Consider the following 15,863-nt stretch of genomic DNA (forward strand, 5'->3'; position numbering starts at 1 on the left):
GATGTAGCTCAATAGTAGAATGCTTGTTTCCTGGCATGTGTAAGGCACTGGGTAAGCAAAGCACTGCTGTAGGACTTAAATTACATGTGAGAGTCAAGTTCAAGTATGGATCCTGGAAGACAAATGGAATTCAGAGATATATGTGGGCCTCTCCATAAACAAGGGAGAGGACAAGGGGCCCAAAGACCAGCTGTGCAGCTCAAAGTCAGGTCTGAATCAATGGCCAATGCAGCCTTAGAATCGGGTGTGAAAATCTGAGTAGACAAATGGTCTACCCAGCAGGGCTGGACCTGAAGCTGGGAGCACAGAACAGGTGGTCTACCTGGGATTAACATTCAAAAGGCTAGTAGTCCTGAATTTGAGGAAACACTCAGGATGCTGTATGCTCTCCAGCTACTACACTAGAACCAAAGATGATCGCACTGTGAAAGAACTGATCATGTTTCTACAAGTTAACGAACTTTGGCCTCATGATATACCTATAGGGCAGCTAAACTGGCACCAAAAGACCAAAGATGAAGAGCACCTTTGCCTAGGACTTCAGAGTCTGGTCTGAGTCTCTGTAGAAAAGGTGGGCAGTAAAGGGCATTTGCTTCTTGGGGATGTCCATAGAGGGAGGGAGACAGATGAGCCTGAGTAGCAAAATTCAGGGACTACCATGAAACCAGGGATGTGGCTCAAAGATGTGATCCCTGCCAAGACAGGTCCTAGGAAGGAAGCAGCCACACCTGGACATCACAATATCACACAGTTTGGACAGTTCACTACAAGACAGGTACCCTGGTAATAAGAAGTAAGCATCAGACTTCAGCAGTCACTGGCTGCAGGACAAAAACTGATGCATAACCCTGATGGGCATCACAGCCAGGGTGTAGCACACAAAAGACTGGATCTACAACAGGCTGGACACAGCTTGTAACCAGAACAAAGGGACTATAGTGAACAGCAGGGCATTCTCTGGAGGGTTGTGATTTTGCTCAGGTATGATAGTAAGTAGGAGCCCAAGAAGTAGAAGAATAGATGATAACAGAACAAAATGCAGACGCAGAAAAGTACAGAACAAAAGGGTGGTTTAGTGCAACTGAGTCAATTGAGAGGGGATATTTATGACATACATGCCCATTACCTGAAAGACTGTGTGTGCTGTACAGCCAACACATCTGCCTTTTCAATGTGGGATTAACTAAGCATAAACCCAGAGTATTTCATCAGAAGGGACCTACAGACAGAGGCTCCAAATAAAACAGGCAGACATACTACCACTTAGTGGATGGGATGGCTTTCTCTGGAACCTCAGTTTTATTGTCTAGAAAATGGAGTTTATAAAACTGTCCATCTAAAAGAATGATTTAATAATGTGATCTGACATTCTCTAGTGCCATGTTGAGCAGATTTGTTTTTCTATAAAGGACTTTCTAAGACTTAACCTAGACTAAACACCTAGTAGCAGTGGCAGGTAATGCTGGCTCCCATACAGGGAGTCTCATCACACCCCATTTTTCATAGATGAGGCAGCACACAGAGGACAGATCAGCCTTCAGAGGCTAAGGCGCTTGCCTAAGAAAACAGAACTGAGAAATAACCTCTTAAAGAGTTACAATTCTGAAGCATCTGGTAGCCCGCTCTAAGCCAGTGTCAGGCAAAGAAGTGGTCAGCTGAGGTTGGTGAGGGCCATACCATGAGGGGGCATCTAATATCTTAGGCTTAGTCTTTGGAGAGCCTCCCCTCCACTTCAGTTCATTTGCAAGGCACTGGCCCCACCCCTGAGGGCTTTCTGACTTATCACCTAGCCAGTGTCCACAGTGATTAGTCAGGAAACCGGGGCCATACAAAGCCAAACAGAATTTTCCAGGAACTACCACATAAAAACAGGCTTACTTTACAGCAGCCTGTAGACAGACAGAAAGGGTTGGAGTTGTGGTCTTGCCCACCTAACCCAACCCACGTCTGAAGAAGAAAAGCACAAAGGGAAAGCACGGAGTGACAGAGTAAGAAGAGATCCTTATCCCTACTGAGGTGAACACCAAACATCATAATGAGAGGATGTATCCAGACAACGTTCTGGCTGAGGAATCACCTGGAACCCATCACATGATTGCCCAGGTGCCCTCTGGGAACCAAATCCAATGACAAGAATTAGGCTAATCAAACACCCAATGGATCTCAGTTGTTAGATTTGTTTTTTCATGGTATGTGCCCTAAGATGCCTCCTTGAAAATCACAGAAGACAGCACTTGCATAGCACTTTATTTTTATCCACTTAACATGTGTTTATTGAGGGCCTGTACTAGACCAGACACCAGAATGTGAACCTTAAGTAGCTTTGACTTTTTTTTTTTTTTTTTTGCCAGTCCTGGGGCTTGAACTCAGGGCCTGAGCACTGTCCCTGGCTTCTTTTTGCTTAAGGCTAGCACTCTGCCACTTGAGCCACAGCGCCACTTCTGGCCGTTTTCTATATATGTGGTGCTGGGGAATGGAACCCAGGGCTTCATGAATGCTAGGCAAGCACTCTACCACTAGGTCATATTTCCAGCACAGTAGCTTTGACTTTTAAGACCAAGAAGCAGAAAGAAACAGAGGGGCTGTTAAGGGAAGAAGCAGAGGATGGGTAATTTGCCAAGGCTGAGTCAGAAGACTCTGTCCTCAAGGATCTAGTTCTACAGAAAGGTCTGGACACCAGCAGGTTGTCCTAATTCATCCACACCCACCATGGCCACTCTAGGAGTGCCTTCCAAATTGCATTGCTGGGAAGAGGCTTTCTAATTCACCTGGAAGCTAGAAGAGATTAACAGGAGTGAAGTCCCCTGAGCAAGCCCCCAGCATGACAGGATCTAGGACAGTATTCCTTAACTTTTAAAGAGAGGAACTGTAACTTCTCAAGCTCTCATTTATCTTTTGGATCTTAACCTGAAAGAAGCTAGGGTGGCCAGGTCCTGTAAAAAAGACCTGCAAGCCAGAGGCCAGTGGCTCATGCCTATAATCCTAGCTACTCGGGAGGCTGAGATCTAAGGATTGAAGTTTGAAGCCAGTCTGGGTAGGAAAGTCTGCAAGACTCTCATCTCCAATTAACCACCAAAGAGCTGGAGGTGGAGCTGTAGCTTGAGTAGTGGAGCACTAATCTTGAGCACAAAAAAGCTCAGGGACAGCACCCAGGCCCTGAGTTCAAGCCTCAGGACCGACACAAAAACAAAACAACATAACAGAAGATCTGCAGTCCTTAACCTGGGTACCACTTATGAATCTGTGAACTATGCATTCATCTGAGAGTGAAGGGCCCACTAGGGTGTTCTGCAGGGTGTCAAGAAGGGAGGTGCAATACCACCCAAACTCAGGGCAGAGACAAAAGCAGCCCACAGGGGAGTCTGGGGGAAGGGCTGAGGGGTCAGCTCAGGGATCTGGCAGCTTCTACCTAGACAGAGCAGCAGTGGCTTCAGCAGCACCCAGACCCTAACTCAGTGCTTGCCCATGCCAGCACCTCCCCCAAGTCCCCATGGTGGGGGAACAAGGCAGACAAAAGGACAAGGACAGGAAAGGGAGGGCAGAGTGTGAGAGGGCAGACAGATGTGACTTCTATATTCTTGATACACTTTAAAAATCATACCTAGAAATCTGTGTTTGAGTGGCGTTGAAGTGTGTCACAAGACAAATATTTGTGGGACAGAAAAATAGGAAGTTTTTGGCAGGTTCTCAAATGGAGTGTACTCCAGTACTCAAAAGGAAGCAAGGCAAGAAGTAGCTTCCAGACAGGTGCCACTAGCCACATGGAGAAGCCCCACTGACACAAGTAAGACAAGGATGGGGGTATGGGTGGTAGATACAGGGCCAAAGAAGAGCCAAACAGTTTGCTGTGAGGAGGAAGGTGTGGCTCCAAAGTAGACCCTGAAATCCTTAATGGTAAAGGCAGCATGGGCTGGGAATCAGAGTGTGACTCTGCGAATATTGGGGCAGAGCCTCCAGCGGGGCCCAGGAGGTGCTCATGCTCCACCTGGGTCTCAGGGATACCCAATCCCACTGCTAGCAACAACAGGGATGCTGAAATCATCAACCTTAAAGAACCTTCTATTTCAGACAGCAAAACAAGACTAGACAAAGAGGTACATGGATGAGAGTGGAGAGTGGATGTGCCATGGAGAAATGAGAGACAGAATGAAGGGGAACAGAGGGAAGCCTATGTATGGACAAGAGGAACAGAAGACAGGGGACAGGACCCTCCCCACATCACCCTGCTCACCGAGCTGCTGCGATGGGTGACTTCTTGGCAGGGTCCAGCAGACTGCCCAGGCCACCAACTGGTTCCTCCCCCAGGGAGCGTGTATCTTTGTTCAGTTGCTGCAGGCGGGAGCTGAGCTCACTGATCACAGTTGGTTTGTCATCTTCAGGCCCAGGGAGCCCCCGGCTCTCCACGGGGTCCCCCCACAGCTTGGACCTTCTCTGGAAGAGGTAGCGAGGGCGGGCGGGCCCGGCGGCAGAGGCCAACCCGGCAGAGGCGGCATGGTGCTGCTGGGCCATGAGCTCACTGTCCGAGGACTGCTTCAGCAGTGGGTCCCTGAAGGTCACCGGCCCCTTCCCCAGCGGGGACTTGAGCTTGGGCTTGGGAGGCACTGGTGGCTTCTCGAGTAGAAAAGTGTGTCCATCAGCGAAGGAGGTGTGGGTGTCAGTGAGTTCTCCGCTCTCTGAGCTCAGGGTGGACATGCTGGACACGGTGGAAATGGTGCTTGTGGTCTCCAAGTGTGGGTCACTGGAGCTTCGAGTGTCAGCCTCCTCTACGCCAGAATCAGCTGCAGACTCAGGGGCAGGGGGTAGCTCACTGCTGGGCTTCCCTGAGGCCGGGCTGGGCACCGAGGTGGGTGAGGGGCCCGGGCCTGGGGGTGGGGTGGCCAGCAAGATTCCATTGGCAAACTCTTGTGGGGGAGGCACCAGCCCAATTCTGGCTAGTTCCTCCCTGGTCTCCTCATCACTGGAGGACAGCTGGGCAGGTGGCAGGTTCACAGCAAACACTAGCTCTGGCTCCTCCTCTGAGCTGCCCTGGCCAGGCCCAGGGTCTACTGGTGTGCTGCCAGAGGGCTGGGCCCGGGGGCTAGACAGAGACTCTGCCACAGCTGCTGTCTGCATAGGGGGGGCTGGGGCCCGCTCTGGGGTGGCAGGCCGCTCCTCTTCAGCCCCCAGCCTGCTGGGCTCCTGCCCATTGCTGGTGGCATGCACAACAATGAGGCCAGCTGGCCGCTGCAGGGACGTGTCCAAGACGCTGAGAATCATGGACTTCTTGTCTTCCGGTGACTTCCGCTCCTCCCGGGGGGCTTTCTCTGCCTCCCTGCGAGCAGGCACAGGAATCCAGGCTGGGCTCCGTGGAGAAAAGGCTGGCGAGGCAAGAGCCCCTCTCTCTGGGTCTCTGGCCTGTACGTCCACAAACAGGGGTCCAGGGCGGTCAGCATCAGGGCTGTGCACAGGTGTAGGAGACCGGGAGGGCGCCTGGGAGGCCAGAGCCCGCTCTCGGGCAGCCAGGGCAAGAGCCAGGGGTGAACTAGGGTCCAAGGGTTTGCCAGTGAGCGGGTGGATGAAGGTGGAGCCCGAGGGTCCGAGGCTCGGGCCGCTGACCAATGGCTTCAGTGCGGACACAGGGGAGGGGAGTAGCAGGTCTCGGCCAGTGGTGCCTCCAGCACCCAGGAGGCGCTCGTCAATGGACCGGGAGGGCTGCAATGACGGCAGATCAGCGCTGGGCGGGCTGCTCTCGATGGCGCCTACCGACAGGAACACGGTGGAACGGCGTCGCTCTTCTAGCCGCCGCTCCTTGCCCTGCCCTGGGCCGGGGCCCCCAAACGGAAGCCCCAGGCCATCCCCTGCCCCGTAGTCGAGGGCCCCCTGCCGGGGCCCGCGGTGCGTGGGAGAGGGGTCTCGGGCGAAGCTGCCGCCGCCGGGACCAGGGCTACCCACGGCCAGAGCCGCGCGCTCCTGCGCATCCTCCACCTGCAGCTGCTTCACCAGGGGGCTCTTGCGGCGCTGCGGCTTGGAAGGCGCGAAGAGGCTGGCACTGAAGGCGCCCAGGTTGGCATAGGGGCTGTCAGGGCCGGGCGGCCGTGGCCGGCGCTTGGGGCGCTCTGGCGGCGTGGCTGAGGGCGCAGGCCGGGGTACGTCACCCACCTCGGGCGCTGAGTCCTGCAAGATGATCATGGAGCGCGCACGCTTCTGCCGCTCCGGGTAGGGCAGCGGGCCAAGGGGGGGTCCGGGCTCATACAAGCCCGCGGCCCCTGCACCCAGGCGCGCCTCCAGGCCTGGCTTGAAGCTGGAGCGCACGGTGTCATAGCCTCGACCCGGTGGGGGCGGTGGCGAAAAGGCAGGAGGAGGCCCTGAATCAAAGTAGTAGGGCGCAGGAGGTGGTGGAGGCGCAGTCTGCGGCGGGGGTGGGATGCCACGACCCTCGCGCGCAGTGTCCTGCATCGAGGAGCTCCGTGGGAAGCGTCCTTCCAGCAGGGAGGCCAGCTTCTCATCCTCCCCTGCAGACAGAGGTGCCTGGTGAGACTGGCCTGGGCTCTGGGCCTTCAGAATGGCCCCTCTCTATCCCAGCACACCCTCCCAGACAGGCTAGTCCTACCCTGCCTCTATCCCAGAACAGTCACAGGGCCCACGGAAGGGTGGGATCTGGTTGAGTGAGAAGTTGGAGATGGAGGGTAGTGTAAGTGAAGGGGACACCTCACCACAGGTCTCCCACAGGAAGCATTGGTTCTTGTGAAGAGTCCAGGAGAGCGCCCTGTGTTCTGCCATAGCGTGAAGGACAGCTCTACCAGAGAAGCCTCTAGGAAAAGACCCAAACTGCCTAGGCTGGAGCCAACACTTCCCCCAAACCCACAGACAGGCCATGAAGAGACATCCCAGGAGAGTAGTGGTGGCTCACCCAAAAGGAGACAAAACTGCTGAGGGAAACTGATGGGAAAAGGGGCTTCACACCAAAGTGTGGGCAAGGCCTGCTCAGAAAGAGCTGTAGGAGTGCATACAAGTAGGAGTCAGTCGAAAGCCCTGGTGACAGTCAGAGCTAGCAGAAAGGAAGATAGCCAGAAATGAGGAACCCCTGGAGCAGAAATGAAAGACTGCCTGCAGATGAAGTAACAGGATTGTAATGATGGAGCTCTGGCAGGGGAAGCACTGGTAGCCCAGGCTCTGTAGCTGGGAAATAAACTCCACAGGCGCATAGGAGCCCCATGTGGATGTCGTTGCTGGAGCCAGTGGCTGGAATTCAGTGATGCTGGGTAGGTGGGTGGGTTGGGTACTTGGGCAGAATGGATAAATTAAAAGTGAAATTGTAAGCCAAGCACACAGGGCCAGGTTCTGGGCCTCCCAAGCCGGTTGGTTCTCAGGGCCAACACCAGCTTATAATGAGCTTCCTCCTTCCATCTGCATGTCATTAGACTCTAGTATCCAGACAGAACCTGAGAGGACCCCTACCCTTTCAGATACAATATGGACACTTGTGCTGAAGTATGTGCAGTCAATGAAAATGCTGGTGCTAAATGGCCCAACCCAATAAAGTGGAAGACAGATTCTATGATGACACACTAAGGCTCCAGCAGTGTTCTACCTGGTGCTTCTATCTGTGCTTATGAACATTTTTATGAACTCACAACACAGACCACTTGCTCCTGGCATCATCCATCTGCCACCACATAACTGGTGAGTCCTCATGCTATAATATGCACCTAACCTGGAGGGACAGCTGTCACCTCAAGGGACAAGAATAGACTTTCATTGTCAAATTAGGCTTGAATTCCAGTTCTACCAGCTCATTTGGAGGAATGTGTCTCATATCAGGACAGCCTACTCCTGTCAATGAGCCATTTGAAGTTTTCAGTGCAGGCAGCAGCACCCAGGAAGGTGTCAAGGTTATCATAATCATTTTTCTAGGTCTGCCTTGCCTCCACCATTGGACATATCTGGACCTCTCAGCAGTGTTCCTGCGCAGTACACGAACATACAGTTAAACACCCACAAGCCTGTATGTTAGAGAGAACTACGTAAGAAAAAACACATACCTGGAGGATACAGAAGGTGGGAGTGACATGCAAAGATGAAAAGGGGGGAATTTAATGCTAATGGCATGCCAAGTTCTGCCAGAGGGTAAAGAAAAGTCACTTGCCTCATCCCAGAATGGGGGCTATGCTGTGACACCATAGGAGGCAAAGACCCTCTCTTACTTGCTCAAAACAGTAGCAAAGGTGTTTTCCTGAGCACTCACTGTGTGCTCAAAATGCAGGTCCCAGATCCACTGACTGTCACAGCTACTGCACAACCCTGGTGTGCCCAAGAGGGACTCTGAGCAGTCCTTGGAAGTGGGTACTAAGTATTCTCTATGTTTCCGAACCAGAATCCTGAGGTTCCTGTCCAGAGAGCTTCCAAGCTCGGCATCATGAGCACAGGGACACAGCCTGGGCATAGAGTAGGGAGCCTAACAACTCAGCCAATGCTTGTGTCTAAAACTGGTGGCACTCCATGCTGAGAGGGCCTATGTGTGAGCACATGCTGGCCCACCTGTCAGCTGAGCACAGGAGGAATCAACCAGCAGATCAAACAAGAGACTTAAGAGCAGGTGTACAGGTCTGGACCTGCAGTGATCAGTTCCAGAACTGGGCAAGGCTGAAGGACTGGCTATCCATGAACACTGAGGGCAAGTGGGGAACAGGGAGTGTGAAAAGATTCATGTTGGGGAGAGACAGTGACAAATATCCTCTGATTAACTAGAAGAGGGCTAGTACTGATTCCCCAGAACCCCTAAAACAATAAGGAGCTCACAGAGGGTCAGTAGGATGGATGGAAGATGATGAACTGTGCTGTAGAAAGGCCCCCTTTTCCAGAAGGGCAGAGCCAGGACAGGAGACAGTAAGAAAGACACTGCTGTGGATTAGGAGCAATATGGTGATACCCATGCTGGACACAAAGCTACAAGGCATGTGAAGAGGCAGTTTGCCAGAGGAGGCATGCCTAAGGAAGAAATCATGAAGAATGCCCAGAACTTGGGTAAAGGAGAGCAAAAAGAAGTACCTCTCGAACCCAAAACAGCCTTCAGTCTTAACCAACTGTTTTCCCCACTGTCCTGTCTATAGAAATGATCTTTGTCAGCTGGGCATGATGGTTCAGGCCTATAGTTCCAGAGATTGGAATAATCACAGCTAAAGTCCAGCCTAGGCAAACAGTAAGTAAGACTCCTAGCTTGGTATGGTAGTGAACACCTATTATCCTACTCAGGAGGCTGAGATCTGAGAATCGGCAGTTCAAAGCCAGCTTGGGCAGGAAAGTCCCCATGAGACTGTGGCTCAAAGTGATAAGAGTGCTAGCCTTGAGCAAAAAAGCTCAGGGACAGCAACCAGGCCCTGAGTTCAAATCCCACAACTACCCCCCAAAAAGTCTGAAGGCAGCTGATCACTGGTGGCTCACGCCTACTCAGAAGGCTGAGATTTGAAGACTGCAGTCTGAAGCCAGCCAAATATAGTATTCCTTCCATATCATTACTGTAAGTATTACATGGATCCATGTGCATAAAAATTCAGTGCTTAACATGTTTTAAATGCCAAGCAGGGGTTTACTCAGTATGGAACAGATGGTGGGGTGAATACGGACAGAAGACAAATGGGCAACTCTGTAGGAGACAGATACACAAGTTAGCAGGGTAAAGAACACTGTATGTGCATGCTCAGTAGACAAGGCCTGTTAGAAGTTCCAGTCTGGGGTTAGAAGACAACAAAGTTAGAGGTAGGCCAGCAACTACAGAAGGTGATGGAAAGGCCCCAAAGTGATGAGGTACAGAGGGAAAGGAAAATGAGAACATGTCCTTGGGTAGGTTGAGGGAGGGGCTGAAAAGGGGTAGCCCAAGAAAGAGGAAAAGAAAACAAGGAGTATTGCCTAAATTGCTGGGAGAAGTTTCATGGAAACAACAACAATAACAATGCTACCTGAAGTCATTACAAGAAAAGCTGGTGTTGTCCACTGATGCAGAGAGGGGTTTCAATTTTAGATGTGGAATGAGTTCATCTGCCATAGGCTTAGGGAGCAGATATAGGAGAAAGTGTGGGTGACCTTTTCAAGAAAATTGGCTATGAAGGGGAAGAGAGAGTATGCACAATACCAGAGTAAGAGAGGTTCAAGAGAAAGTAATTTTAGGGTCAGCCTGCACTTGGGCTTCAGAGGAGCAGCCAGGATAGAGGACAGCTGACATGGTGACAAGGATGCTGGTTACCTGTGGGAGGCAGAAGGGATGAATGGGAGGGAACCTAGATAGGAGAAGTGAAGGTGAGGGGTCGGGGGAGACCTAGTAGACCAGAGGGTACACAGTGTACAGGGAGAGGTAGACCGGGGAAAGCAATTCTCAAGTTCTTCTAGCAGCACATCTCTGGGCTAAGGAAAGGACTAATTCATTTACATTCACAAACAAATGAGATCCTTGGCTAAGAAAGGAGAGGTAGGATCCTCCAAACCTAAAATCCACCCACCCAGCCCAATCCCTCCCAACCCCACAGCAGCCCCTTGGCCCAGCCATACCTACAGACTTGGTGCGTGGAATCCCCTTCCGCAGAGAGCCCGGCAACTTCTCTGGGCCTGGGAGGCCCTGGCGCTCAAACAATGACTGTGGGGGTTTGGGAAGGGGGGAACATGGAGATTCCAGGACACTGGGGACCCTGGTTCTCCATCCAGCCCCACTCATCCTCCTCCTAAGCCGGAAATTCAACACCCCATGCACTTCTCACACAACACTGGTGTCAGTAGAATCTGGATTCAGGATTTGGAACTAGGTCCTGTACTCTTAATCACTGAGGATGCAACCAGGTAGGGCCTAGGTTATGTGGGCAGTATAGACAGCGACAGTGCAGACAGTAGGGTATAGCCTAGGTAAAGGAGGGGCATGAGTCCAGACATATGAGAGAATGGGCAGGAGAGAGGATATACTGTGTTGTCCGTCCCATAATGGGATCCAGGTGACTTGAGAGACATAAAAATTACCCTAAGAGACACCACAAGCTATAGTCACAGAAGTAAAAAACTGCAGGTACTAAACTATGGCCATTCTAGAGGCTGACATTGTCCTATGTGTCTCCAAGAGAGGTCATGGTTGCTCCATCCCTCTGAGAAGGGGCCCAAATGATTGGATTCTTACCTCAGACAAGAGGTACATGAACCTCTCTGGTCCCCAAGCCCAGCCCCTACCATCCAAAGTCTTGGCTGCTCAAGGCTGGCTTACACTGATCTCAGCAGGGGTGATCCTTCGGCTAGTGGGCCGCTGCTTGACGGTAGCTGCTCTGGAGTCGGCATCTGCAATGTCCGGCCTCAGCGTTGGCTCTGCAGCAGCTGCCAAGATCTCATCCAGCTTCTCTGCACATTGAGGAGACACCACCTCAAGCCCCAGGCCTGCCTCACTGATTCACCCTCTCCTAGGCACGTCTAGGGTGCTAACCAGGGGTACTTAGACCCGGCTATCATCTGCCCTTGAAGAGAACCCCCCCCCCAAGTGTCCCTGGGGACACTCCTCCAAGAGTGACTCTGACAGAATTCAGAAAGGTACCAAGATGGAGGAAAGACCACTTAGAAATATCTCCCTGACTCCTTCCCGCTCCCTTCCCCTTTATGCCTGTTCTCAGCACATGGCCTGTCCCCACCACTGGCCAAGGAAAGGTGTTTCTAGTAGGATCACTGCCCTGGGACAGATCCTGATCTTCAAGCATGTGTCCACAAGAGCTGTCTGGATGGGTGATTAAGCTAATTACCAACAAATGAACAAACAAGGGAGGAATACTTCCTGAGAACAAAACTTGTACTGGGAATCTAAAAAGTGGTCCAATACAGAACAGAAGGCAACAGAACCCTCCTCCTTCCCCTTGAGGAAAGGCAGCTCTATCTAGATGGATGGAAGATGCTTAAAAAAAGGAGACATAAGGGCTGGGAATATGGCCTAGTGGCAAGAGCGCTTGCCTCCTACACATGAAGCTCTCGGTTCGATTCCCCAGCACCACATATATGGAAAATGGCCAGAAGGGGTGCTGTGGCTCAGGTGGCAGAGTGCTAGCCTTGAGTGGGAAGAAGCCAGGGACAGTGCTCAGGCCCTGAGTCCAAGGCCCAGGACTGGCAAAAAAAAAAAAAAAAAAAAAAAAAAAAAAAAAGGAGACATAGGAGATAGTGCTGAAAAGGAAACTCATCACTAGAGCTTGAACTCAGGGCCTGAGTGCTGTCCCTGAGCCTCTTTGTGCTCAAGACTAGCACTCTACCATTCAAGCTTAACCCCTTAATGCCTCTGAAAGCAGTGGGAGCCGAGAAGCAGAGTAGAGTTAGGATTGGAAAATGCATGTGAAGACTGATGAACAGGCCCAGTAGGAGGAAAGGCACCAGCAGGCCTCAGGCACATTTGTTTCAAGTCCAACATTTTAAAAATGATTTATTTGTTCTTATCAAAGTCAAGTAACTATCTTCAAAGTTGGTACTTTTGTTTATTAAATGTTTAACATGTGTCTGAGGGCTGTCAGTGGTATAGTTAGATTGGCTCTCCCAAGAGGACAGAAACTCTTACCCTCCCTCATAGGTCCACTCATCTTTATCTTGGAGCTAACTCAGAGCCAGTGCTCAAGCATGCAGTAGGGAATGGGGACACCACCTGTGTCTACCAGGCTGCTATGTCAGTTCTTTCATCCAGAGGTTTCAATCTAACCATCAAGTCTCTCTTTCACCCATCTCTCAGGCTCTACCTGTCCGTAGGTTCTGCTTAACTCTTGTTTTCTGCTTGGTACTAAGGCTTGAACTTGGAGCTCTGTGCTCTTGCTTGGCTTTTTCACTCAAGGCTGGCACTCTACCACTTCAGCCACAGCTCCACTTGCAGCTTTTGTACTGGATACTTGGAAATAACTGTCTCTCAGATATGTCTTCCTGGGCTAAGCTCAAATCTCAATCCTCTTATCTCAGCTTCCTCATAGCTAAAATTATAGGTGTGAGCTACAAGCACCCAACTCTACTTAACTCTTGAGAGCTATGCCCACCTGCAGGGGACACTCATCTTAATTCCCTTCCACTCTCAAAGTTCTGGGCTGGACAACATCTATGGTCAGTCTAGACACGTTCTCTTTCCAGTTCCAACCTGAAGCTGCTTACCAGCACCTGCTCAATCTACCTGCCATCCACTTGGCAACTGCTGTTCTGAAGTAATTAATTCCTGAAACTATCTGTGCCCAGCCAAGACCAGACCCACCCTGCACACTTACTTCTCGAATATGAGTTAATGCTCTCAATTACTAAATTACCTGCGGCACATGACTATAGAGAGAATTAACAGAGGAGCCCACCACCATGTTGGTCCAATGCAGAAGATAAGAAAAGCCTGGAAACATTTGCACCTTGTCTCCCCAAACAACTTGTGACTTTTCTGAAGAAGAGAACAATTACTCAGTTTCATCAGAGTTCAGACTATGCTCTGAACAACATAGGAGTTTACCAGCAAAACAAGCTCCCACTACAGAGCAACTCATGGTGCCTAAGTATGGCTTTCAACACCACCAGGGGACAGTATAGACCAAGGATTGCTTGTCTTAGGATGAATTATTTTAGATACTTAAAAGTCTGGGCTTCATTCCTGCAGGGCAGAGCAGACTGAGACCAAAGTGAGGAAAGGCCTGCATGGTTGACAAATGTGCCCCTTTCCCCACAGCTGGGAGATGGCCACAGCATAGTACACTGGGAACCCCAATATGCACTGGAGGGCCAAAATAAAACATTCCAGAAATAGTTCGCTTGTCGACTCTTAAAGCTAGGAGAAATGGGTCCTTGGAGGAACCCCTGACATCTGTTTTTTTAAATACCTGCAAGGCTAACAGGAGACTGAGATGGGGATGTGGTGAACTCAGAGAGAAAGAGGATGTGTACATCCAGTGCCTCAAGAGTGACAGGGGCACAATGGGACATGGCAAATGATACAGGATTCTAGACACTCACATACAGTGAGGATAATCTTAGGAGAAAAATCACCAAGTTGTAATACCCAAGCACCTCTTCGTAAATAACTAAACAAACTCCAAAGACATGGAAATAAAGGACTCTTTTCTTAAAAAAAAAAAAAAAAAAAGAGTGACGGGGGCACTGGGCACTAGTGGTTCACGCCTGTAATCCTAGCTACTCAGGAGGCTGAGATCTGAGGAGCACTGTTCAAAGCCAGCCCAAGCAGAAAAAGTCCCCCTGACACTCTTATCTCCAATAAACTACCCGGAAAAAAGCCAAAAGTAGCCCTGTGGCTCAAGTGGTAGAGTGCTAGCCTTGGGCACAAAGAGGCTTAGGGACAGTGTCTGGCCAGGCCCTGAGTTCAAGCCCCACAACCAAACAACCAAAAAAAAAAAAAAAAGGGACAGGGGGCACTGGACACTGAATGTGTGAATCCACACACTTGGGGCTTCCACTTGGGTTTTTTTCCACCTGGGCCTGACTCCCTTCCACTCAAGAGGCAGAGAAAGCTGGTGGAATGGCTTATGCCTATAATCTTACCTACTCAGGAGGTTGAGATCTTAGGATCAAGGTTTGAAGCCAGCCCAAGCAAACAAATCTGAGACTCTTATCTCCAATTAACCAGCAAAATAAATAAATAAATAAATAAATAAATAAATAAATAAATAAATAAATAAATAGATGCCAGAAGTAGAGATGTGGGTCAAGTGGTACAACATTATCCTTGAGTGAAAAAGCCAAGCAAGAGCAAAGGACCTGAGCCCCACTGCCAACACACGCATAAACACACACGTGTGTGTGTGTGTGCCCTACCCCCCCACACACACAGGTAATAAACAGGCTCCAAGGCTTCTTCAATTACTGGACCTCAGGGCCCAGCCCAACTCTGTCTACATCTGACACTGTTTTCTGTACAGTCAAGCTCAACACATAAGACATATATAGGGAAGAATCTTAAAGGCTATGGAGGTAGGCCCTGAAAGAGTGTGGTAAACGGGAGGTGGGGGAAAACATTAGGCAGGGATGCTCTAGCTCCCTTACTAATGATTTGGAACTCAGCCCCCCTGTTCTGATGGTACTGTCAACACTAGACTTGGCCATACAACCAGCCAGCATGAGACTGGACACCAAACAACTCAAATAGAGGTAACCCAGAGGTCAGGTTGAAAAATTCAGCAAGGACATACCTGAATACCCAGACATGCCTGTCCCAACATGGCCCAGACACCACGTGACTCAAGTGATCTTCATACCCCAACTCACCTAATCCCCTAAAGCCCATGCTGTGCCTCCCTGTGGACCTTAAATGCCCACCACCTCTGGGAACTCCCATTCATCCTTCCCAGGTCTGTACTATGTTCTACCAGGTCCCCAGGGAGAAGACCAACAGGAGGGAATGCTGGGGTTCTAGCCCATGACCTGACCATGGCCACTGACACACAGGTACCACCTGATAGGGGCAAGCAAGCTGGGCCTGGGGACACAGTAGATGACTTACCCCCTTTTCTTCTCCGAATGGAGGCTTGGAATTGAGAAACAGAGTAAAGGGAGTAAGAGGCAGGCTTCATCCCATGGCACCTGAGCCTGTTCTCCACTCTAGTCTCCCTTCCCTCATCCCTTCCACCCCCTATCTCCCAACACTCAAGCCTCAAAGGTCTGCCCCTGCCCCTTATTAAACAGTGTGCAAATCTGCCAATGTCTTGAAACTCAAGAGGGAAGAACAACAAGCAGGAACATATGATTATGTATACATGCACACACAAGCACACATGTATACATACATGCACACACACAGAGACATGCATAACTAAACTACATTCTTCTGACCAAGTGGTTTTTGTCCAGAAAGGTACAATTGCAAAAAACCAAAGTTCAGAGACCACTGAAAACCAAGACAGTCACCCTTCAGC

At 50.6% G+C, this 15,863-nt stretch overlaps 1 protein-coding gene and 1 long non-coding RNA gene across 4 annotated transcripts in view; one reads left to right on the plus strand and one right to left on the minus strand.

Annotated features, from left to right (window-relative positions):
- Positions 1 to 15,863, minus strand: part of Shank3 (SH3 and multiple ankyrin repeat domains 3) — a 72,543-nt gene that overhangs the window by 10,965 nt on the left and 45,715 nt on the right. For all 3 annotated transcript variants that reach the window (XM_048353419.1, XM_048353403.1, XM_048353412.1), the window contains exons 20-23: positions 15,452 to 15,475; positions 11,219 to 11,349; positions 10,522 to 10,606; positions 4,232 to 6,491 (exon numbers count right to left, since the gene is read on the minus strand). In XM_048353419.1, the coding sequence (XP_048209376.1) occupies positions 4,232 to 6,491; positions 10,522 to 10,606; positions 11,219 to 11,349; positions 15,452 to 15,475 (2,500 nt within the window). The remainder of the gene's footprint in view (positions 1 to 4,231; positions 6,492 to 10,521; positions 10,607 to 11,218; positions 11,350 to 15,451; positions 15,476 to 15,863) is intronic.
- Positions 1,911 to 4,275, plus strand: LOC125356777. Its single transcript, XR_007211963.1, has 3 exons — positions 1,911 to 1,920; positions 3,662 to 3,672; positions 4,146 to 4,275. It is a non-coding gene; the product is annotated as an uncharacterized LOC125356777 (long non-coding RNA).

The sequence above is a fragment of the Perognathus longimembris genome, chromosome 1 (assembly GCF_023159225.1).
Source record: "Perognathus longimembris pacificus isolate PPM17 chromosome 1, ASM2315922v1, whole genome shotgun sequence".
Lineage (NCBI taxonomy): Eukaryota > Metazoa > Chordata > Mammalia > Rodentia > Heteromyidae > Perognathus > Perognathus longimembris.